Source organism: Rhinolophus ferrumequinum, chromosome 2 (assembly GCF_004115265.2).
Source record: "Rhinolophus ferrumequinum isolate MPI-CBG mRhiFer1 chromosome 2, mRhiFer1_v1.p, whole genome shotgun sequence".
In the NCBI taxonomy this organism is placed as follows: Eukaryota; Metazoa; Chordata; class Mammalia; order Chiroptera; family Rhinolophidae; genus Rhinolophus; species Rhinolophus ferrumequinum.
In genome coordinates, this window is record NC_046285.1 from 56,180,234 (window position 1) to 56,204,143 (window position 23,910).

Genomic DNA, 23,910 nt, shown 5'->3' on the forward strand with positions numbered 1-23,910 from the left:
ATCTTTGAGGGAGGGGCAGTGTGGCTTATCATTGATGTGAGAATTTCTCATCTCACATCACTGCAGCTCAGAACAAGAAGAGCAGAAGGTGAAATTACAAGGGGGAAAATGCTGTAATAATGTCCTGAAAATTATACTAGACTGACATTTTATATGATTTTTTTAAAGTTAATGTTTCCAACTTAATTTAAAAGGTAATATATTCACAAGTTCAAAGACCAAATATCATAAAAGCCTCTCTTTCTTCCTTTTCCCCACAACCCAAGTGCACGCCCTACAACCCACTTTCTTATATATCCCTTGAAAAATTTTTTATAGAAACAACACGTACACACACACAAACACCCACACATACTGACTTACTTCCCCCTTCTTATACAAAGAAGATAGCATATTATTTGCACTGTTCTCTGCATTGTTTTCTTCACTTAATACATACCAGATTTTTTTCCAGTAGGTCAGACCTGTGAAATTACCATTTGCTTAGGTCAAAGTTTGGTAATTTTGTATGGTTCAACCTAATTATATCAGTACGTAGAGATCTTCCTCCTTAATTTTTCTTTACATCTGCATATTTACTATAATTTATTTCATGTGACTCCTTACTGATAAGCATTCTGTTGTTTATAATCTTTTGCTGGGATAATCAACAATTAAATGAATAAAATTTTACATATGTCATTTCACATTTGCACATCAATATCTATAGGATAATTTTCTAGAAATACAATGGCTGCGTCAAATGGTTTCTTCATTTGTGATTTTGATAAATGTTGCCAATTTTTTCTCCACATGGAGTACATTTTTCATTGCTCATCAGCAGAATGCATTATCAAATTTTCAGATATTCCCCAATCCATTAGGTGAAAATTGATATCTTAGTATAGTTTTAATTTCCATTTATCTTATTAAGAAACCGAGAAAGAGATTGAACATTTTTCTAATCTTTAAAAGCAATGAATAGAATTTGGATTACTGGAATTGGTCTTAGTGATCATATTGTCAGACTCAGTGCAAAAGTGAGAATTAACTCCTAAAATTCTACTCTGTTTCCCTGTATAAAATAATGTAGGTTGTCGACAGACATCTTCCGGTAGAAACTTTGGATAATTTACGCAAAACATCTAGCACCAAAGCAGACCAACAGTAGTACCTTTGGAATACCCGAAATTGTGTCCTTCCTTTTACCTGCCAGTATTTCTGATTAACTCTGCCTCACCTTATGTTCCCTCTTTTTGATATTTAATGCTAACCTCTCAAGGATATTTTGACGTACGTATCCCTTATAAATTCTTTAGATCTAGGCTGACTCTAATGCAAATCCTCCATCTTTCAGTTGGTGAATATGTAAAAGCCTTAGAGTGTGCCAAGGCCTATCTTCTACTCCATCCCGATGATGAGGACGTCCTAGACAATGTGGATTACTATGAGAGTCTGTTGGATGACAGCATTGACCTGGCATCTATCGAGGCCAGAGAGGTGAGACCAATGTCCTGAAAAGAAATTCCACATTCTGCTTAGATGCTCTGAAGAGAGTTGGGGAAAATAAAACACTGCTCTTAAATATGTCTAACAATTTACTGAAGTTTCTAGAACTCATTTTTTTTAAACTTTAATTATTAATGCCAAAAGCATATTTTTCTCATATGTGCTAGCTTGTAAAAATCTGTTGAGATGGACACAATTTTTGCAGCTCTGAATATGGGGTTTTTTTTTGGTTTTGTTTTGTTTTTTTATTTTTTGGTGTTTTTTTTTTTGCTTATTTGTCACTGTCTAGTGAAAACTACTTCCACTTGATCATTTATCATATCTCTTAACTGTTATTTAAATATAAATTTTTCTTTCATTTTTTTTTTTCTCTAGGACTTGACAATGTTTGTGAAGCGTCATAAACTGGAATCAGAACTAATAAAATCAGCTGCAGAGGGTCTGGGGTTTTCATATACTGAACCGGTAAGAGCAAAGAGGAAAGAGGAAATGTTTTTTAAAAGAACCATTCAATGGACATTTATTTATGCTTTTATTTCTGAGCCCCACTTGTTGAAGATTCTAATTCCCTACTAAGTTAACAAAAACTGGGGAGGTGTAGGGAGTTATTTGCTCAATATAAGTGATAAACTTTAAAAGACTTTAATAGATTTCCATATCAATGAGATCCTAAGTCAAAAGCAAATATATTTGGGTAGATGTGTTTTGTACATAATGCATTTGCCTCAGGTGTGTTTTATTTCCTAAATTCTGAATGCAATATTTTGTATTTTTTAAAAACATTTATCTTAAATATTTTAAACATTAAAAAGACTTCAAAAAGAACAAATTCAATCACAATTGTACTTCCCAATGTGCTGACTTTTCTTTACTTGTTCATGTTGCCTTTTCATCGTTGTTCATGTGAAGACATACCTTTGGCAGAACTAGTACTATGGTATAGATAGAATTCTGTTTTGATTTTTATTTAAGAAATCATAAGGAATCACTATATTTTTACAGCTTCTAAAAATATTTTTAGCTACTCCATACATAGAATTGATATACAAGAAACTCTTTTGATGCTGAACATTTGATTTGTTTGATTTGTTTTGTGTTAAACATAATGCATTACGCATTTTTCTCTCTGTGGAACTATACCATTTGAATAAATTCCAAAAATGGGATTACTCTGTCATCAAAAGATATGAGAAGTTTTAAAGTTCTTGAAATTGCTTTTCTAAGAGTTTTCTGACATCTTTACTGCTCCTACCAGTGCGTAAAAGTACCAGTTTACTACAAACATTTCAGCGATGAGAAATAACATTTTAAAACCACTGGTATTCATCATATACAAAATTGTACATCATTGTTGCTTTAATTTGTATTCCTTTTCTATGACCAGAAGAAATAAACTTTTCATTTTTAATTATTTTATTTACTTTTTTAAAAGTATTTTTATTAATTATTTTTTCTCTAATTTGAATTATCTGGACATACTTTTTGTTCATTTATCTGTTGGTTACTATATACATTCTTTATGTGATTTACATGTCATATGTTTATAAAAAGCACTATTGGTAAAATACGCTAAAAAAGTATGTTTATTCTTTTTATTTCTGTCTTAGTTATATCATGTTTTCTTTGCATATTTTAAAAAGTAGAATAATTTCAGTATACCAATTCTAATGTAACATTCCTAATAGTTTTATCTGGTCCTACTTATGATTTTCTTTTTCAAAACTGTGTTATCCCAAAAGACCCCAGAAAAAAATGACTTAGTCACTTTATTATCCTGTAGAAATGGTTAATCAAACTGGACTTGTTTGTTTGTTTTATTCATAAGGCATACGAGAGTAAGACTGAATGATCTTTCAAATGTCCTCCTGCCACCAAATTCTAAATCACTTTCTTGGACAAAAGATTGGATGCCCAGTATAATTCCATACTATTTTTACAAAATCGACTTGTGTATCATTTTGTCTTTGCCAAAATTCTATCAACCTTAGCCTTTTATTAATTTTTTAAAAATAAAAGACAAATATTGTATCTTTATATAATACTCAAGTTTCCTAACATTTTAGGTCTTTTGAGTGTTTTAAGGGTATTTTATTTCTGTAAGTGATGTTTTGGTGACAAAACTACTGAGTTATTTATTTTTTTAATTAAAAACAGAATTATTGGATCCGATATGGAGGACGGCAGGATGAGAATCGGTGAGTTCTCCTTTCGCAACACCAACTGTTTTATTTTATAAATTTTTTCAAAGGTATGCAAATTTTTTTTTAATTTTTAGATAAGGTTATCGGATGGGAGGGGCTTAGACAAATGAGTGTAAAAGGGAAGGGATTAAGATGTACAAATTGCTGGTTATAAAAACAGCCATGGGGATGTAAAATACAGCATAGGAAATATACTGTATTTTACTGTGTATAACGTGCTCTCATGTATAATATGCACCCATATTTTTGGTCCATACTCTCAGGGGAAAAAATCTTTACTTTTAATTTTTTAATTCAAATTTGTATTTGTTTACATGTAGGTACTTGTTTTTTGTATTATAAAGGAATTTTAGCATTTATTTTTTAACTTATTATGGTACAAGAAATATTATATAACAGATAATTACAAAACACAAGAATAGAAACAAGGTACAAGAAATTTTATGTACTGGTAACAAATTTACAGTATTTATGCATCATAAAAGGCCAAAAACTCATCATTGCAAGTTCATCATGAGTTCAACAAAAACGATCATTTTCCAGGGTATTATTTTGAATACGGATATTGTTATTGATTTCTAGAGTTACACTTTTAACTCATAAGCATAAATAAAAGAATTAAAAACATTTATATAGATACGGAATTAGTACTACCCATGTATAATGTGCATCCTTATTTTTCCCTCGTAAATTTGGACAAAAAGTGTGCATTATACACGGCAAAATCCAGTAGTCAGTAATACTGTAATAACTATGTGTAGTGTCATATGGGTACTAGACTTATTGGGGTAATCACTTCGTAAGTTATATGTCTAATCACTACCGTGTTTCCCCGAAAATAAGACCTAGCCGGACAATCAGCTCTAATGCGTGTTTTGGAGCAAAAATTAATATAACACCTGGTCTTACTTTACTATAATATAAGACCGGGTCCTATAATATAATGTAATGTAATATAATACAATACAATACAATACAATACAATACAATACAATACAATACAATATAATACCAGGTCTTATTTTACTATAAGACCGGGTATAACATAACATAATAAAATATAATATAATATAGCGGGTCTTATATTAATTTTTGCTCCAAAAGACGCATTAGAGGTGATTGTCTGGCTAGGTCTTATTTTCGGGGAAACATGGTATGTTGTATGCCTGAAACTAATATGATATTGTATATCAACTGTTTATTTTTAAAGAGAAGAAATACTTAGAGTCATACCTATTATAAGGAACTTAGCTCTATGAATAGGCAAAAACATATAATTTAAAAAGTACCAAACCGGGAATTAGGAGCTCTGGATCCTGGTCTCAGTTGTTCCTGTCATTTCTCTGTAACCTTGAGTAATTTATTTTCTTCTCTGGGTCTCATGATTTTCTTCAAATTAAGGAACTAGATAAAAGTGATCTCTTAGGGCTATACCTTCTGTGATTCTAAAGCAGAGAAAAGTAGATGCTGTTTTTGATTTATTAGTAGAATAAAACTATGATATTTTCTTGTCAATGTTGCATTCCCTCACTGTGTTTATTTGAAAGTAAGAAGCTCAGAAAGTTTCACTGCAAGGTAAAATGTTAAGTGTCAGTAGCTCAATCAGAAATGAAGATAACTCATTTGTCGAAATGATAGAAGTCAAAAGTCAATTTACATGTTATGAACAGTTTGAGGAATCACAGAATGTTGGAGTTACATGGCTGAGATTACATGGACTGCCTATTCATTTTTAAATTAAAAAATAGGCCCTGATAAGGCAAAGGACTCTCTTAGAGTCTCACACCATGGGAAATAGGCAGGTCCAGATCTTCTTAATCAAAATATCGTGGTCCTTCACTAGACTTCAAGGTCTCAATCTCGACATGGCCTAGAATTATTACAAGAGATCCAAGAATGCATATGCCCATTTGGATTTGTTCAATCTGTGTGTATTGAAAGAAAATAATGCTATCACTTGTGTATTTGCAAAGTTTGACACAAACTTGTGTCTTCTTTCTTGGAATAGTCAAGAACCACTATAGTAGGACACAATGCATTTCAATTCAACCATTGTTTAGCGATGAATGCTCTATGTTCAAGACATAGTGCAACACTCTGAGGGTTATAAAGATGCACATGATAATTTTTTCCTGCTTTGTTGGAATTCAAAAGCTAATCTTAAGGCAGTCAAGTTGTGGACATAATTAACTGTAATAAAAGTTGCTAAGAAGATTTAGAGAAGTGAAATGGAGCACACTCATTGAAGAAATAGAGAAGAACTTCATGGAGGCAGTGACATTTAATTTGATCCTGAAACACAGGTAGATTTGTGTCCAACAAAAATATACAACATGGAGTCATAGACTATCTGGGTAAGGTATCCTTTGCCTTTGAACATTTTTATTCACTGGGAAATTGCTATTTCAACTTTTCCTGAATGAGCAGCATCCCTTCAGGAGTGAACCTGGAGGGGACAGAAATTCACGGCTTGTCAGTGGGGAAAAAATCATCACCCAAGATAGACCGGGACCTAAGAGAGGGTAAGTATCTGTGCACTTTTACTCTTAGAAGGAGGGGAAGGAGAGGATGGCACTTGACCAGTTCTTACTCAGATCGAGGCAGAACCCACTTTCCCGGGAAATAAAGAAAAGGACTAAGCTATTACAGTTCATGAAATTCTGAAAGCAAGGCTTAAAAACAATGTCTCAGATTTGTTTATCATGACATTTGGTTCCCAACAAATGGGCTTCCAGATTTACTCCTTCGTCTGTTTGCCACAGGAATCCTATGAGCCAGGCAGGGACTGTATAATCATCACAGTCCCCAGTGGACTACCTGAGTCTTGGAGAGGTCACATAGCTTACTTCTGTCACATAGTGAGTGCTAGATAGTGTGGACTGCTTATCAGAGGAACTGGAAGAGACAGGTCACATAGAATATTAGATTAGTTAATCCAAGATGCTTGAGGCACATATATCTGAGTTAGGGCTATGAGAGATAAGTGGAATATAGGTTGAATTGACAAAGGTGTGGAGGGAGCCGTTGTAAGAAAAAACAAATAGAACAAAGACACAAGGGTAGAGAGAGCAGAACATATATATGCCTGCTTATGTAAGATCAAAATTAGTGGAAACATAGGTGGAGAGTTACCAAAATTAGTTTTTAAATAAAACCAAACATTGCTATAATAATAAATGATTAGCAATAATAGTACCAATTGCAGAAGTATCTTTAACAATTATTCTTTCTATGTTCATAATTTTTCAAGCAAATTTACACACAATTCACTTTAATACTGGCAGCATTTCACGTGAGAAAAGTTTCACCACTTCACAGGTAAGAAAAGTTTGACTCAGAGATTTGGTGACTTGTCCAAAGTCTTACTGCTCATAATATATTGAACAGGTATTTGAACCTAGGCTTTTGAATCCAAACCCCATTTTCTCTTCTTCCCCTGATGATGAAACATCGAAGTGTCTAGATATCCAAAATGTACCCTATTGATTAAATATTTGCAAGACAAAAGAGGTTTTCAAAAACGTGCATTGAGAAGAAGTCTAATACTCCCCAACAATAAGCTTGTCAGCACATTCCTCTGGCTGATTTGAAAACTATTGGCTCTCTATGGCTCTCACATTTCCCAGCCCTTTCCTTCCTCAGCTTCCAAGTCAGTTTGAGGCAGTAAACAGGATAACATGCTTATCTAATCTGACCTGGACCTCAGTCTGTAGCCATAAAGCCCAAGCTGTTTTACAAGGGCCAGAGAGCTTCATGGTCAGCCAGAGTTCATGTTGTTTTTGAAGCTGAGAAATCACCCAGGAAGTACATGACCATCCGCCAACACTTTGCTATAAAGACTTGGGAAACTCCAGGACAGTTGCCAAATTTCAAAGCACTTTTGTTTCCTGGCTACCAAGATATCTGACGTCCAGCAACTAACTAGGAAGACCAATGGGAATTGTAGAACAGAAGACACATAGGATGGAGAAAGGTCACGATTGGCTGGGTTACCAAATTCTATCATTCCTGCAGAATTTGCTTAGTTGAATGCGCTAATGGATCTTAGGATGTTCTCTGGGAATCCACTGGAAAGCCTTCTGTACAGTCACTAGAGAGCTAAATAGTGTCTGAATTAAGAACAGTGCTAGAGGCCAAGTTCTCAACCGGGAAACACTTTCCTGTCGTAACCGTACTGAAAGCAGATGTCAGGGAGACAAGAAAGCATGCCTGCTTCACAGGATAGAATGTATTTCAGCCTCTCTCATTTTCCACAAGGATACTGTCATCTATTCTGGTTACCTAACAATAGTTAGTCATATTCATATTGGATAGCTCCCAAACATTAAGATGGGAGTGGCCCAGGGTGACTCCAGTCCATGGAACTTGCATGTCAACTTCCTAAAAACATCTGTCATTTATCCATTCTCCTTTCGACCACCAGTTTTCCAAAGGTACTGCTCGATAATAATTCCAGAGTCAGTAGGGGTATAGTAGAAATAACTTTGAACTTGGAATCAGGAGGCCAGGCTTCCTGGATTGTCTTAAGCGAATGTGCTCTGCAGTGATGATAACTAGAGACTCAATCTCTGAGGGCCCTATGATCTTCATCTGAAAAACAAGGATAGCAACTTTTGGAGAAGATGAATGTGAAAGTCTTTTGTAAACTTCAGAGGGCTGTGCTCATATAAGGGCTTGTTAGTCAGCACACCCCTGTCATGACTTTACGACATTGCGATATTTAAGGTAAAACGATTCTTGCCGTGAGCCCCAGGCACAGAACACAAGGGAGTGTTTTCCTAGATGATCCCTCTTTATTACGACTAGAGAGTGAGACCCAGGCACATACTTTGTGAATGAGAGAAAAATGAAGTTGTTTAACCAAATCTCCTTGGGCCGTGGTTAAGAGTTGGCTGAAGCCATGGAATCAGGTCCCAGGAACCACAACTTATTGGACTACATTTTAATTTTTATTTTAATGTTTTTCTCTGTCTGGTGTGCTACTAGTCATTTGTAGGCTGGCCAACTTGCATTTTTGAATGGCACAGTTTCTTTTTCTTTTTTTTTTTCCTTTTGGTTAGTGAGTGGGTAGTTGTTTGTTTTTTGTTAAATGTATGTGTGGAAACCTCTGTGTACAACTCTATTCTTAGCAGTGATTGTGTCAGCTATATGAAAGGTAGATTTCTAGTGTATATTCTGCCTGAACCTGTTAGGGATTAGGTATTTAAGACTCCATTTGCATTCTGCTCCTTCATCTGACCTTTGTACGTTACTTATGGCATGGTTGGGGGAATTCTCAATACTTCAGTAGCCCTCTTTTAAATATACTCCATTATGCTTATTAAGATGTCTCAGTCAGAATTTAACACAATCTATCAGGGATATTTTACTAATATAATAATCATCATCATAATAATAGCAAATACTTATACAGAGCTTAAGAATCATAGGCATTTTTCTAAATATTTTATAAGTTTTAGTAACTTTTAAAGTCATATTTTTAAAATAAGCTTATTATATTTAAAATAATACACTCTATATAGAAAATGAGAAAAACATGACAAAGTACAAAGCAACCTAGTTCCCTAAACTCTTGATCTGTTTTCCATTTCTATTTGACTTTTATATTAGAAAATGCTTTTCAGTGAACCTACGAGTATCTTGTCTTTCTTGTTGACGGAAAATCTATTTTTATATTTCTAAATGGGAGTGTAATTTCCAAATATTGGAGGGACCGCCTCAATTTGGCTATGAATCTCAATCAACGATATAGATTAGATCATCCTTTCCCAAGCAAACTGTGTTTTATGGTAAGAGGTTCCATAGTGAGGAGCAAAAGTTTACTTTTTTTTTTTTTTAATGAAAAAATAGCACAAATGTAGCAGCTTACAATAACATACATTTACTATTTCACAGTTTCTAGGCGGCAGAGTTCTGTGGATAGCTTAGCTGGGTCGTTGCTTTCAGGGTCTATCACAAGGCTTCCATCAAGTTGTTGATCAAGGCTGGGGTCTCTTCTAAGGTTTGACTAAGGAATTATCTTCTTGCAAGTTCAGATCACAGAATTTGGTTCCTAAAAGCTTATTAGACTGCGGTCCCTACGTCCTACTTGGTTGTTGGCTGGAGGACGCCCTCAAGTCCTTGCCATGTTAGCTTGTCCAATATAGCCACTCGCTGCATCAAACTGCAAACTGAGAAGGCAATAGACTGAGTCTGCTAGCAAGGTAGGAATTGTAGTCTTCTGTAATGCAATTGCGTAAATGACATCCCATTACCTTTTCCATATTCTGTTGGTTAGAAGCAAGATCTAGGTACTGCCCACACTTGAGGGAAGCAAATGGTATAAGGCTATGAATTCCAGGAGGCAGTGATCATTCGGGTCCATCTTAGAGTATCTTTGCCTTTGGAAGGGAGGAATGAAAGGAGGGAAGGAGGAGTGAGGGCAGAAGAGACGAAGACAGGAAGGGAGGGAGGACAGGAGGAAGGCAGGAAAGAAAGGAAAGAAGGAAAGGAAAGGAGGGAGGATACCGGGCTCCGTTCAGGGTGAGAACTGCTACATAGTGTATCCATACTTAGGATGTTCATAATGTCAGTTTACGTATTAAAAGTCTAAGAAGTCCGCTTAAATTTTGTTTAACCCAGTACGTCCCAAACACATTTAATCAAGAAACTCTGTTTCCACTAAAAACTTTTCTGTAGAATGAAGTTTGAGAAACATTGAATTCATCCAAAAGATTGATACCGAACTGGGAGCTTGTGGGTGGGTATATTCCTGGAATCCAAGAAATTCTGTATTTATAAATTTTGATGACAATTTTAAAATATTAAGAGGGACAACCAGTGAGTCATTTGAAAAACCACATTATATCCAAGTACTGCCATGACATTTCATACCTCAGTGGGTATGGGTACCGATACCATCACATTGGCAGCAATTAACACTTCAATGGTTGAAGACTAATAAGAAATAAAGTAGGAGGAACTTATAAATAATGTATTAGGGCCAGATGAAGGTTATAATTCATTATGGTACACTAAGATTCTGTAGTCGTTTTAATAGAGAAAATCTGTGGTAGAATAAATGAGTCATTATATACAGAAAGTACTATAAAGAATGCTAGCTCAAAGAACCTGGGCCAGATCATCTACATACCCGGGAAACTGAGATGTGTACGTCATGCCGGGGATACAGACATGTAATCAAGTCATTGCATGTGATGTTACAACAGAGATAGGCACCAGCGGCTTTAGAGAAGGTTGGGTCCAGTTGCCGAGAGAATTCTACAGTCTCCTCAGAGGAGAATGCGGTGAGATGCCCAGTCTGCTTCGTAGGATCATCACGGGAATCAAGTGATACTGTACAAATGTAATGCATTATCATGGCATTTTAGAGAAACCTGGTATTCAGACATCTGCCTTTTTCCTGAATCCATATTGTGTTTATCAAGTTTCCAAATTTGCCATTTGTCTTCTCGTTCCTAAGTATTCCCAAGGAAACGGACTGTTCTGAACTGTGTATTGAAAGGCATTTGGTTGTCCCCTCTTGGGGACAGAGGTAACAGAAAAAACAGTGTGCTCTGTCCCTTCAGGTGGCCCTCTGCTCTATGAGAACATCACATTCGTCTATAACTCGGAGCAGCTGAACGGGACTCAGCGGGTTCTCCTGGATAACGTCCTGTCCGAAGAACAGTGCCGGGAGCTCCACAGTGTGGCCAGTGTGAGGACCCGGAGAGGGCAGGGGGGCTGACGGTGCTGGCCTGGAGGGACCCTGCAAATGCTGTGGTTCTGGTCTCGCTTGAACCAGAGAACTGGGCCTGAAATGTCACTTTCTTTAAGAAAAGGATGTTGATTATGGAGGCACATTCATAGCCTTTGGGTTGGGATGACTTTAGTTGTGTCCAGATCTGGATATAGCTAATGGATCTGGAGTAGTTAGTGGTTTAATTCCTAGGATGACAATCATCCAGCATGTGCCATGCCTACCATATAAAGTCATGAGAAAATCCCTTTATTTTAATCAATAATTAACCAACATATTAATCATTTATAGTCTACCTATTTCTACAAAAAGTGGTGTTATTTTTGTAATAAAAATGTAGTGTAAATAAATATCTCCCTTTTGATGGGAAGAATTAATGATACCAGGGTCCTGGAACAAAATGGGGATGGTTCTGAGAATTGCTTTGGTTCTTAGCTTTCTGGTAGGTAAGGCAGAAAAGGAGACCTAACGAATTCATAGTTCTTGTAAAAGCATCTTCGTGTATTTTGCTTCCAGGGAATCATGCTTGTTGGTGATGGATACAGAGGAAAAACTTCACCCCATACACCCAATGAAAAGTTTGAAGGCGCCACTGTTCTGAAAGCTCTCAAAGTAAAGTTTTAACTTCTTTTGGGTTTGGGTTCCTAATTGTCAGTCCATGACCATCTGTGAATGGCAGACACAGGAAAGAGAAGAACTTAAAATATGAGTATAGTCCTATCAGGACACTTGAACGGAGCAAGTATGAAATGGCACCTTGACTGTTTTGAATCCTTCCTTCATTCCTCCATTCAGTCATCAATGTATCAAACTCAATAGTCCCTACATTTGTATCTGACAAATAATATACAGCCCCCTGCTCTCAAGGAGCTCATGATCCCATGGTGAAAACATACCCAAACAAGTAGTTATTCTGTATTGAAAGAAGTGCTGTTAGAGAGGACTGAGGGGGAGTGGTATGAGAGAAGAGGAGAGAGAGTGATTAGCTTTTAACGTTCCTTCAATGATTAGGAAGGGCTTATTCAATGGCCTATTTTCCTAAACAACAGCTGCAAGTATGTAGTGTTGCTTTTCTAAAGCCCTCCAATCAACCCAGTGGTATCTTACATTCTCCTTTTCCTTAGTTTGGTTACGAAGGCCGAGTCCCACTGAAGAGTGCCCGTCTGTTTTATGACATCAGCGAGAAGGCTCGGAAGATTGTAGAATCGTATTTCATGCTGAATTCAACCCTGTATTTTTCCTATACACACTTGGTCTGCCGAACAGCCCTGTCTGGTGAGATTCCAGAGTATAAACTTCTTCCCTTCTACCCACAATGAGATAAGAAAGAAAACAATGCAAAACAAAACTCTATTATTACGTTAGACTAATGGTTTAAAAGAGTTCTAAACTTCTAAAACAAAAGAAGCTTACTAACTCTTATTTTTCCATTTCCTCTTTTTCTTCTTTTTGGTCCTCTAAAGTACCGGCAGACCATCACTCTGCCTATTTTTCCTTTCAAATGCATTTCTCCTACTTTTTTAAGTCATAATAGAATGCTTTTCAACTTTATGTTTTACTTTTCAGGACACCAGGAACCTAGAAATCACAGTCTCCTATTATGTCCACAGTCATTGAATGGAAGCATAGAAAACGAAGGGATTGTTGAAAGAAATGTTTTTAAAAAGTCAGAAACCTCCACTCACTCCCTGCTACCATTATTTCTTCTCTAGATGTTCTCTTCTATCCCATCTTGTGTCAGAGGGGAGGGACAATGTCACAGGACAAGACTTCTACAATTCTACATACATTTGGGAAGTTGCAGCTGAATCAAATCTTTTTTTTTTTTTTTTTTTTTTTTACATTTTCCTTTCATCCTCCTCCTATTACTTCTCCACAGGAAGTACAACCCATGAAATGCATGGAATGTCTGTATGTGTATTTATATCAGATAATTTTTATAGTTGAAGCGGCAGATGTGACTTGCCCACGTTTTTACATCAAGTTCGTATCAAAGCAGGGCCAGTCTCTTGTGGGCTCATCTAGTGTTCTTTCATCTGTTCTGCTATGATTTCTGTCTCCTCAAATTTGCAAGGGGTACCAGCAATGGGAGAAGATAGTCAGATTGTCAGTTTTGCTGTTGGAGGTTACTGCACTCCTGTTTTCATTCTTCCCTGTTCCCTTTCCTGACAGGTCAACAGGATAGAAGAAATGACCTCAGTCATCCCATCCATGCTGACAACTGCCTGTTGGATCCAGAGGCCAATGAGTGCTGGAAGGAGCCTCCTGCTTACACATTCCGAGACTATAGGTACAGCCAGCACCTGCTTAAAACCAAGCTCTTGTCCAACAGTTAGCAAAAGCCCACGGAAACGAGAAAGCTGATCTGTTTTGCTTGTCGTCACATTTATCTCTATAAAGCAGAGACTCTCAAAAAATCTTTTGAAGCAATTGCCATAACTAGGAAGTGACTTTATGATCTCATATTTGTATCTTAAAAATACAAGCATGTTTTGTTGTATCCTATTTCATAAAATGTCCATTTTGTTTTAATATAAAAGTAAAGTTTATATATACATATACTTTTTTTTTTTTTTTAATGCTCACTTGGCTTTCACTGACACATAATCCCTTGTGGTATGTGTATCTCAGCCTGACCACATGGGGAGATGCATCTCAACATGCATAGAAATCTCATTACATCACTTATCAATGTCTGCATTTTATAGATAAGAAACTGGAAACTCAGGAGGAAACAAAATGTTTTCTCTCAGTGAAAGATGTTTTAGTGTGTAAAGAGATGAGTCAGGAGTTGTAGTCACCCTGTATATACTAGTGTGTTAATTATTGCCACTCTGTTCTATGCAGAAACGTTTATTGAGCGCCCCCTATCTGCAAAGGTAGGCTACACCCGTTGGAGCTCTCCAGCCAGTTAGGGGAAAAATACATTTATTAGAGTTACTACTGCATACAGGTTGGTGTAAAAGTAATTGCGGTTTTTGCAGTTATTTTTAGCCTTTTAAACGGCAATTACTTTTGCACCAACTTAATAGTATAAAAGGGAAGAAGAGAGTCATTAAGTAGTGTGAGTGGGTTCAAAGGGGCAGATTAAATCTAGTTAGATTTTCCCTTAAGGAAGTGGAATATGAGATGAGCTTTGAACTATAATTAAAAGCTTAACATAAGTGGAATAAATAAATACCCCTGAAGTACTTGTTTATTTATGAGCCAAACTACATCTAACTCTTAAGGGTTAGGGAGGGTCAATTATTTCAATGTCTAATTCAAAGGAAACTTGCTAATCAGACTTGTGAGTCCATAACCAGTCTTCAGTATCCTGTGGTAATGTTGTAACCCTATGAGAGTATACAGATCGTTTCTCCTTTCTTCTCATAGTGCTCTCCTATATATGAATGACGACTTTGAAGGAGGAGAATTCATATTCACTGAGATGGATGCCAAAACTGTGACTGTAAGTAAACCTATTCTTGCAAATTTGTTTAGCATTTTACATCTCGGTCTTGCCATTTTCCAAGGACTCTGACTGTTGAATTTCAAATATTTCTGAGCTCGAGAATTCAAGAGGTGGAAAGAGGCCCAGCAACTTTATACATTACAAAAATGTTAGAAATGGAACCATCAATAAAAAGTTTCAAGTCCATTTTACAGATGGGTTAATTAAAGAATAGAGATATTAAGGATTTGCTCATCATCATGTAGCTAGTTAAGTTAGACTTGGAACCAACACGTTGGTCTTCTGATTCTTTGTTAAGTAATCTGATGGAAACATAAAAACACCAATTCCTAGAAAGGTCAGCTGGTAAAGGAACGCGCATGGTCAGGCACGTAAAGAAAATTTTTACTGTAAGAGAGAAAAGTATATCGGACTGAGCAAAGACCGCTATAGTCCGGGCTGCACGCCTAAAGGAGGCTTGCAGCCCCGAAGGAGGGGGTGAGGAGGGTTTTACAGGGGCGGTGCTGACAGGGTAGCATTGTCTGAACAGAAAATGTTGACTGCCTGCAAGCCGGTAGCTGTTTTGTGGCGTTTTCTGTTATCGCAAGTTTGACTCTGTCTGCAGATGCAGGCCAACAGACATTTTGTTGTTTTCTTGCAGACATGGCTCTGTCTGGAAGTCAAGGTCTCTGAGACCCAACATTCAGTAGACCTAACATTAAGTCCAGGTCTCTAACATTCAGAGACCTAACACTCCTAAGTCACCCAAGCCTAGGACAAGTCAGATGATCCTACAGACTAGTTTTTAAGTAATCGGTATTGTACATGCTTATATTGAGCATTGGCATTCAGACTCCTAGTTATCAAAGTTATTATATGTGTGTACATGTATGTGTGTGTATGTACATACTATATATGTGTGTGAATGTGTGAGTGTATGATTGTGGCTGCAAGTAAACCCATACCTGCAAATTGATATGTACACATTCACAGATGTGCGCGCATGTGTGTGTGTGTGTGCACATGACATGCTTTGAATGAGATTCTAAACATACCTTCATAGGTAAAAATCAAAAGTTAAATTCAGCCACCATATTCCAAAGCAAACTGGTACCTTTGGAAAACCAGTCTACAGAGCACTTATAGATCATATGGCCAGTATCTTTGGTCTTCTAGCCAAAGAGTATACTCCATGGTAGAAAAGAAGGTTTTCCAGTTGAGGGTATAAACAAATTATAAATAAATAAATCTCTTTCCTCCATACAAAATCTAAATAGTTGGAGCATGCATGTAATAAACTTTAAGGATTTTGCATTATATAAGCAATTTCCAAAACCTTTTCTTAGTTTTATGGTTTTTTTTCCACATATTTTGCAGGTTTTTTTTTCTTAATAGTAAAACAGCCATTTATCATTCATGACATACCACTGGAATATAAGCAGATGATATTCAAAAATTGTATGCTACTGGGTGTAAAGGGAAAATCTGTGGGGATTCTGATTAAAATTGTCCAGAAACATTGTTATAACTAAGAAATAATATTTCATGCAATTTAATATAATAATGTATATTTAAAAGGCCATGATACTTAAAAAAAGGCTTTTTTAGTAAAAAGCTTAAATATTAACATGGGAGTATTTTGATGCTTCGTTATCGAGGAAATTAAATCAAGAGTGCTGGTCCTGGTTGGAGTATAAAATCCCTATACAAAATTCTCAGTTTTCGAAGAGCCTCTGTGTGGAAAAGATTTGATTTCTGAGCTCTGCTAACACTAACACTGAGGTTCAAAAATGCAACTCACACAGTTAGAAAGGGGGGAAAAAATTCACAGGTGGTTGAAAAGATTTCTTTGCTTCTACTCCATCTTGTGGCCAAATTTGGAAATGCTCAGTGCTTCAAAGCAACTGAGCTTGGAATACTACGTGAATTAGTAATTCATTAATTGTTGAATGCACGTTAACTGGAATTCTTCTTTTTAAAGGTGTGAAAGCGGACCCTATTCTCCTTTAATAGATCTATCCTTTTAAGAGAAAGGTTTAACTAGTTTGAAAATAAGTGAATCTGATCACTCCTCCCCTTAAAAAAGTAAAGGAAAAACTGATTTAAACAATGTTTTCACTCAAAAGCTCCAAGTTGGGAGATTTATTTTCCCAAATTAGTTATACTTCAGATCAATGTATATGGTACATTTTCTAGGGTGTGTTGTAGATAATTAGAATTCTTGGGTAACCAGTCCCAATATCAAAGAAAAATGGACCGTTTTCCTTTTCAGCTTCCCCTTCTTTGACTCCAGAGGGACAAGTGAATCAGGGAAATAACCTAATTTGGGGCTACACAAGGAAGTGAAGTCTTTTAAGTCCTTCATTTCTGAAAAATCTGAAAATTGTATAATTAACTGAATGATGGCTGGAGGTTTACATTTATTCAAGACAAGTCCGAGGTTTACATTTATTCAAGACTTCTCCAATGTTTAACCATCCACTAGATGGAAAGCAAAAGGAATTTTCTTTTACACACTTGGAAGATACATGGATTATTTCAACAGCAGCATTTATTTGTGAAACATGGGTATTTAGGGATTTAGGTTTCTCTGTACAAGCTTCAAAAAGATAAAAGTTAATGAGTTCCATTTGCTTTATGAAAAATGAAATTCACTATGGAGCAGTGTTCCAAAAGTATGTTTACAAACATTTATCTACACTTCAGAACATATTTTCCTATAGAAGCAGTGTCATCAGTGGAGTTCGTTTATTCCTCCATGTCCCTGGTATATAACAGGTGAGGCTAAGATTGGTCCTAGAGACTTTTGTGAGGCCACATACCTATAATCAATTCCGACTGCTTCAGTCAGTTGATGGCTTCTTTTCTTAAACTTTTCCAAAGATTTTCATGTGTAAAAATTTGTTCCATTCTTCCAATTCCATCAGAGAGAAAGCATTAAGTTGTCTCCACACCCTTCATTTAGTATTGTAAGATGTTGTTGCCAAGATTCGGCAATCACATAGAAGCAGTGGCAGCCGTGTGTGCTTAAGGGAGGCCTGACCAGCACCAGGGAACGAGCAGCCAGAAAACTCGAAATGAGATCCTAAAGCCAAGTGTACAGGAAGGCTTTCCTATCCTATATCACATGCATCAGGTATTATTTATTTTCTATGCTGTTTCTATGTGGAAATGTACAATTTCCTTCTTCAGAAAAATGAAATCGGATTGATACTGAGGGCACCAGTAACTACTGAACTCTCTCGATTTAATCAGAAAAGTCACTTTGTTAAAGCTGCTTAAGAAAAGCAACTCTCTATTAATTATTGTAAATAGAAGAGTAACACAAAGTGACTGCTTTTCTCTGCTCCTCCCTTTAACACACACACACACACACACACACACACACACACACACACACTCTTACTCCCCTGCATCTCAGACTTTCTGATTCCTCCACGTACCTTCGACCTTCAGGTGTAGGTCACACAGTCTGGGAGTATCTATGTTAGGTACCGTGTTTCCCCAAAAATAAGACCTAGCCAGACCATCAGCACTGATGCGTCTTTTGGAGCAAAAATTAATATAAGATCCAGTGTTATGTTATGTTATGTTACGTTACGTTACATTATATTAGACCAGGTCTTATATTATAGTAAAATGAGACCGGGTCTTATATTAATTTTTGCTCCATGAGACACATTAGAGCTGATGGTCTGGCTAGGTCTTATTCTTGGGGAAACACGGTAGCAGCTCAGAATTTCAGGAAATTTTTCAAATATTCCTCCTGAAACTGGCAATGCAAAAACTTAGCCTTCCCATTTTATGGTGAAGGAAACCAAAGATTCTTTTAAAGAGCATGCATCAACTCAAGTCAATTCAGAAAATAGCTAGTTAGAGCAGGCCCATGTTATAGAATGGTTGGTACTTTTTTTTGTTTTGTTTTGTTTTTTTGCCTTTACTTTCCTAAGCTCGGCTCTGGAATGAGCAAGGTTTCTGTGTTTCTCAAGAAAGAAAAATGAACTCCACTTACCTAAGACACTTTTTTTAAACATAGAAGCAAGGTCCCTCATGTTCCGTTGCTTATGCTCACTCGATTTGGAGAGCTTGCTAGTTTGACCCCCAGCAGCGCCTCTTTTCCCTTCTACCCTCTTCTACCTAAATTTTGCTGGACATCTCCACCTGAGGGATGCACATGCTCGAAAGGACTGTGTCAATCCTTTCAGCCCTGGAGGCTGTGGAATGTGTCACCTCCAAGAGGTAGTGTGTTCTCATGACTGGAGATATTAAACCATTGGCTGATGACCACTGGGTAGGAATATTGTAATAGGAATTCAATTTTCATATGGGATTAGACTTGACTTTTAAAAATCTTTGTGTTGTGAAAAGTTCACAAACCTTAAATGTACAAGTAAAGAATTACAAAGGGTGGTCTCATGGAACCACTACCTAGATCAATAATAAAAATTTACCATCACTTTAGGTGTACCCTTAATTTGCTTTTGTCATTCTACAAATATTAACTTTACATCTACCTTATGCCAGATGTTGTGCTAGTGCTAGAGTTAGAGAAGTAAATTAAAAGAGAGAGCCTTTGCTTCATAGAGTTTTTCAGCTATCAACATAGCATGTATCCAGCGATTATTGTTTACCACGTACTGTGCCAGCCATTTGACCTGAATACTTTTATTTTCTGAATTAAATGTTACTGTGACCTTATCTTTGTTTTACAGATGAGATTGAGATAATCTATGTCTTTTTCAATCTCAGGATTCCATTACTCTTTGATTCAAAACTTGACTCAAATAGTCTCATAAAAGGATAGAGAAAGGGGGTTGTAGAGACGTTCGTGACATAGGAACTGAGAGTCTAATTTTCACTTTCCTTCTCAGGCCTCTATAAAACCAAAGTGTGGGCGTATGATCAGCTTCTCATCTGGAGGAGAGAACCCACATGGGGTGAAGGCAGTCACCAAGGGTCAGAGGTGTGCTGTGGCTCTTTGGTTCACGTTGGACCCTCTTTATAGAGAATTGGTGAGTTTCTGACACATGCAGAAAGCCAATCAGATGCCCCGTTGACTGGCTTCAGGAACTTTAGAGATCATGGAAAACACGCAACAACAAAAACACTTTTCCAGCTTTTACAGAATATTTTCTCTCTGGTTTCTAACACTGGCTCTGCTTTCTAAGCAAGAAGAAGTGTTCCTGTTCAGATCCATTACTTAGCATTTACGCATCCAACATTTGTAGGGTGAGTTTGAGGGAAAGAGGAGGGAATATGAAGGCAATTCTTACTCAGATGGGTTATAAGTGAATGTATGCAGAAGTCGATAAATCAGTGATATTTGGCATCCTCTAATGAGTCTCGATTGAACTTTATTAACAAATGGTAACATCAGGAGAGAAGAACTACTTTCTAAAGGTCACCAAGAAGACTGATTTGTTTTCTCAACAAATCATTAAAAAGGGCACTGAATAATTTATGAAACATGTATAGAAGAGGGTGAGGGAACCTGAAAGTTCGTTATTATTAATTTAAGTGTTAAATATTAAAATATTGTTCTTATTATATTGGAAGTAGCGGAGGACACTTAACCTGGATAAGAGACCATGATCTCATCCTTCTGGATGCCCCTGGGCAGCAGTTTTAGTCTCTATCTGCGAAGCTGCAGAGCAATGAATCAAGGGGTGACGTCTCTGGGAAGAGAAGTTGGGCTCAGTCTAAGGAATAACTTTGAAATGATCACTGCTGCTTGGTGGAATTGTCTGCTTTGGAAGTAGTGAGTTCCTCATCACTGGATGGCTAGTCAAAGCCTCAGCAACTGCTAGGCGTGGAATGCTGAAATGGAAATGGAAATTCCATTGCAAGGACTCAACTTCAAAGTCTCTTCCAGACCCGAGTGTTGATGAAGCTGTGAAATTCTAGTCTTTAAAATGGCCTTCTATCCAACTTTCCCCTTTAGATTGCATCCAGTTTGATCAAAAACTGTTTCAAATTAATTCTCCTTTCTCATATGCTTTTTGCCATCAAACCTAACTCACACAGATTTTAAGCCACATTCTTTAGCAATATTTCATATATTTAACAGATATTTACAGAAGAGCTACTATGTGCCCGGGGAACTCTTCTAGGCAGGCCTTGGAGGTACAAGGGTGAACAAAACATATTCCCTGACCAGCGGGAGCTTGGAGAGGTCGACAAAGAAATAGACAGTGAGAAGATGGCAGTATGAGTTCTGTAGGTGGAATCAAAGAAGACACATAAGCTCATTCCTAAAAAGGAGAATATGCTAGCCAGGCACAGAAAGAGAAAAGATGGTCCTGACTGAGGGAGCAACACAGAGACGGGGCACGGAGCAAACTCCTTCACCTGTAATCCCTTCTTTCTTTGCACTTCTCCACCTGCAAATGCCAGCATGCCCCACAGCACACGCAGGTCCTTCTCTACTAAGGCGCCTACTTCAGTGAAGATAACAACTTACTGAAAAATTGCCTCACTGTTTTCTCTCTCTAGTGTTCAATTCAGCAAACAGTTAATCTATTTCAGTATTTGGTATCCCAACCTTCTCTTCCAAGGTGTTTTCTATTAAAATAAGCTAAGACACACACAAAAATTCTCTTTGCTCCATCCTCACCAGGAAACATCAATGCTAATCTCCCATCCTCAGTAGGGCAAGTAGGAGGAAACATCTCCCGTCTATGGGCAATTGCGACATCTAGTGGCCACAGAAGAAAATGGCCAAAACCTCTCAAGCAACTATGCACTAGAGAAAATTTAACCTGTGACACTGTGATTCCCAGACTTTGCTCCACGATAGAATCACCTGGGGAACTTTACAAACTGCTGATATCAGGCTCCCAGCCTCAGAAATTCTGGTTTAATTGATATGGGGTGCTGAATATCGGAAGTTTTAAAAGCTCTCTTGGTGATTCTAAGGTGCAGCAAAGTTTGAGAGTCCCTGAATTAGGCACCACTTCTTAGATTGAATCCCTGAGCAAACAAAGTCTGCTTATGAATAAATCATCAGAATTGGCAACTTCTGTGCTTGTTATAGATTATTTTAAAGCCAATTCAATTTTCAAGGAGTATTTAGCATTACAAATTCTTCAGGATGCCCAATATTAGAAGCTTCACTTCCTTGTATATATAGATCCCGCTTTTGAACTTCTTTCCTTTCAGGAGAGACATGATTGAAACAGGCTCTTGCAGCAGTCAGATCTGAAAGTTTTGTGTGTACATCAGTTTGTTGAGCAACAAAGTTGTTCTCCCTGTATTCATAAAGTAGTACCGGGCATTTTACTCATCATAGCAATTTACTTTTCTGTTACTTAGTATATTTGGTCCTTTTAGTTGCCCTTATATCAGCCTCATTTTCAATTACAAGTTCCTGAATAAAATGGGCTTTGTTTTCAAGTTGTGAAACACTTACTTTTAAAACTTACTGTGCCGGGTATTATGCTAGGGACTACCTACAGGGGATACAAACTAGGCAAGACATAACCCCCATTTTCCAGGAGCTGGAAATCAAAGTGGAGAGATAATACAGGTGCCCGAGTAATTAAAACACAAGACAAAGTTCGTAAGATTATTAGAGGCAAATAAATGCTTGGTGCTCAGAGGATATAAAGAGGAAACCAGGAAGGCTTCATCGAGTAGGCAGTGTTTGACATGAGTCTCAGAGGATGAGTGTGGCTTGTGTAGGGAAAGGCATCTTAGACAGAGGCCCCTTTATCTACTTCTACATTTATTCACCAAATAGAATAGAGGCCTTGCCAAAAGCCAGTAGCTTTTCAAAAAAAGCAAGATTTCCTGCTTTCACGGAGCTTACCTTCTAGTCAAAAAAGGCAGACGACAGATAAGCAAAAGAATAAATAATTGAGAGACTTTCAAATAGTGAGAAATGATGTGTGGAAAAAAGAACAAGGTAACTAATTTGAGAGTGGAGGGGAGAAGGTGGCAAACTGAGGGCTCTCCAGAGAGGTGACACGTGAGTTGACACCTGAATGATAAGAAGAAGCCAACTGTGATAAAGACCTTGGGAATAGCATTTGAGGCAGAGAATGGGTTGCCGAAGTCCAGAAATGAGCGGGAGCTTGGAGTGGTCAAGAAACAAAGAAAGCCACAGTGGCTGGAAAGTGGTAAGCAAGATGGAGAGTCATCTAAAGGAAGCTGCTGAGGTAGCAGCCGTCAGACTCAATGAGCTGGTTAAAATATGAATTGTATCTAATCGTGGGGGAAGCCATGTGCCCTACCCACCCTGCCTACCCCAGTCCCAGGAGTTAAAGGATAGGAAAGATTGCTTTAGACGAGCGTACTTATAGAGAAGGTGAAAAAATGTGGCAGGTTTGAGTTGCCATTTGGAGATGGACTAACTGGGCCTGCTGATGGAATAACATAGGGGTGAGAGAAAGCATACAATGTAATGGAAGCATCCACGGGGGCATTTAGCCTAGATTAGTACTAAGGAATTCTTCCGAGAGTGTTGTATTCAGAGACCTTGAGGTGAGTTAGGAAGTTGAAGTGTCAAGTGAGGTGAAAGGAGAAGACAGGTGAGAACAGTCTAAATCAAACAGCTCCTGATAAGTACACCATGAAGATAGGACCTGGACTTCAAGCAAGAGGAACCCATGCAAAGATTGTGAGCAGTGAGCAGGAAAGTGACATGGCCATGATTTAAGTGCAAGGGCTCCATTAGCAGCATGTGGGAGTGAGGTGTGAAACAGATCAATTTGGAAGCTGCTGTAGCAATTGAATGAAGAGACTATGAGAGCCTCAACCTGTGGTTTTCAAGTGGGAGCAGTTTTGCCTCCTATGGCACGTTTGGCAACATCCAGAGACATTTCGGTTGTCACAGCTTGGGGGGAGGTGCTGCTGGAGACCTGTAGTACGTAGAGGCCAGGGATGCTGCTGGATATCCCATAATGCACAGGACAGCCCTCGCAGCAAAGAATCGTCGGGTCCAAAATGTCGGGAGTGCCCAGACTGAGAAATCCTGGCCTAAACTAAGGCAACAGTAATGTGCACTGAAAAGAAAGGGACAGACACAGGAGGTTGCAATAAGTAATTTATCA

The 23,910-nt window shown here is 37.5% G+C and overlaps 1 protein-coding gene across 1 annotated transcript in view; it reads left to right on the plus strand.

Moving 5' to 3' along the window:
- The window catches only part of P3H2 (prolyl 3-hydroxylase 2), a 147,872-nt gene that overhangs the window by 123,239 nt on the left and 723 nt on the right, over positions 1 to 23,910 (plus strand). Inside the window, exons 5-14 of the mRNA XM_033089212.1 lie at positions 1,337 to 1,479; positions 1,864 to 1,953; positions 3,643 to 3,683; positions 6,117 to 6,211; positions 11,258 to 11,385; positions 11,944 to 12,039; positions 12,552 to 12,702; positions 13,600 to 13,717; positions 14,803 to 14,878; positions 19,732 to 19,872. Coding sequence (XP_032945103.1) covers positions 1,337 to 1,479; positions 1,864 to 1,953; positions 3,643 to 3,683; positions 6,117 to 6,211; positions 11,258 to 11,385; positions 11,944 to 12,039; positions 12,552 to 12,702; positions 13,600 to 13,717; positions 14,803 to 14,878; positions 19,732 to 19,872 — 1,079 coding nt within the window. The remainder of the gene's footprint in view (positions 1 to 1,336; positions 1,480 to 1,863; positions 1,954 to 3,642; positions 3,684 to 6,116; positions 6,212 to 11,257; positions 11,386 to 11,943; positions 12,040 to 12,551; positions 12,703 to 13,599; positions 13,718 to 14,802; positions 14,879 to 19,731; positions 19,873 to 23,910) is intronic.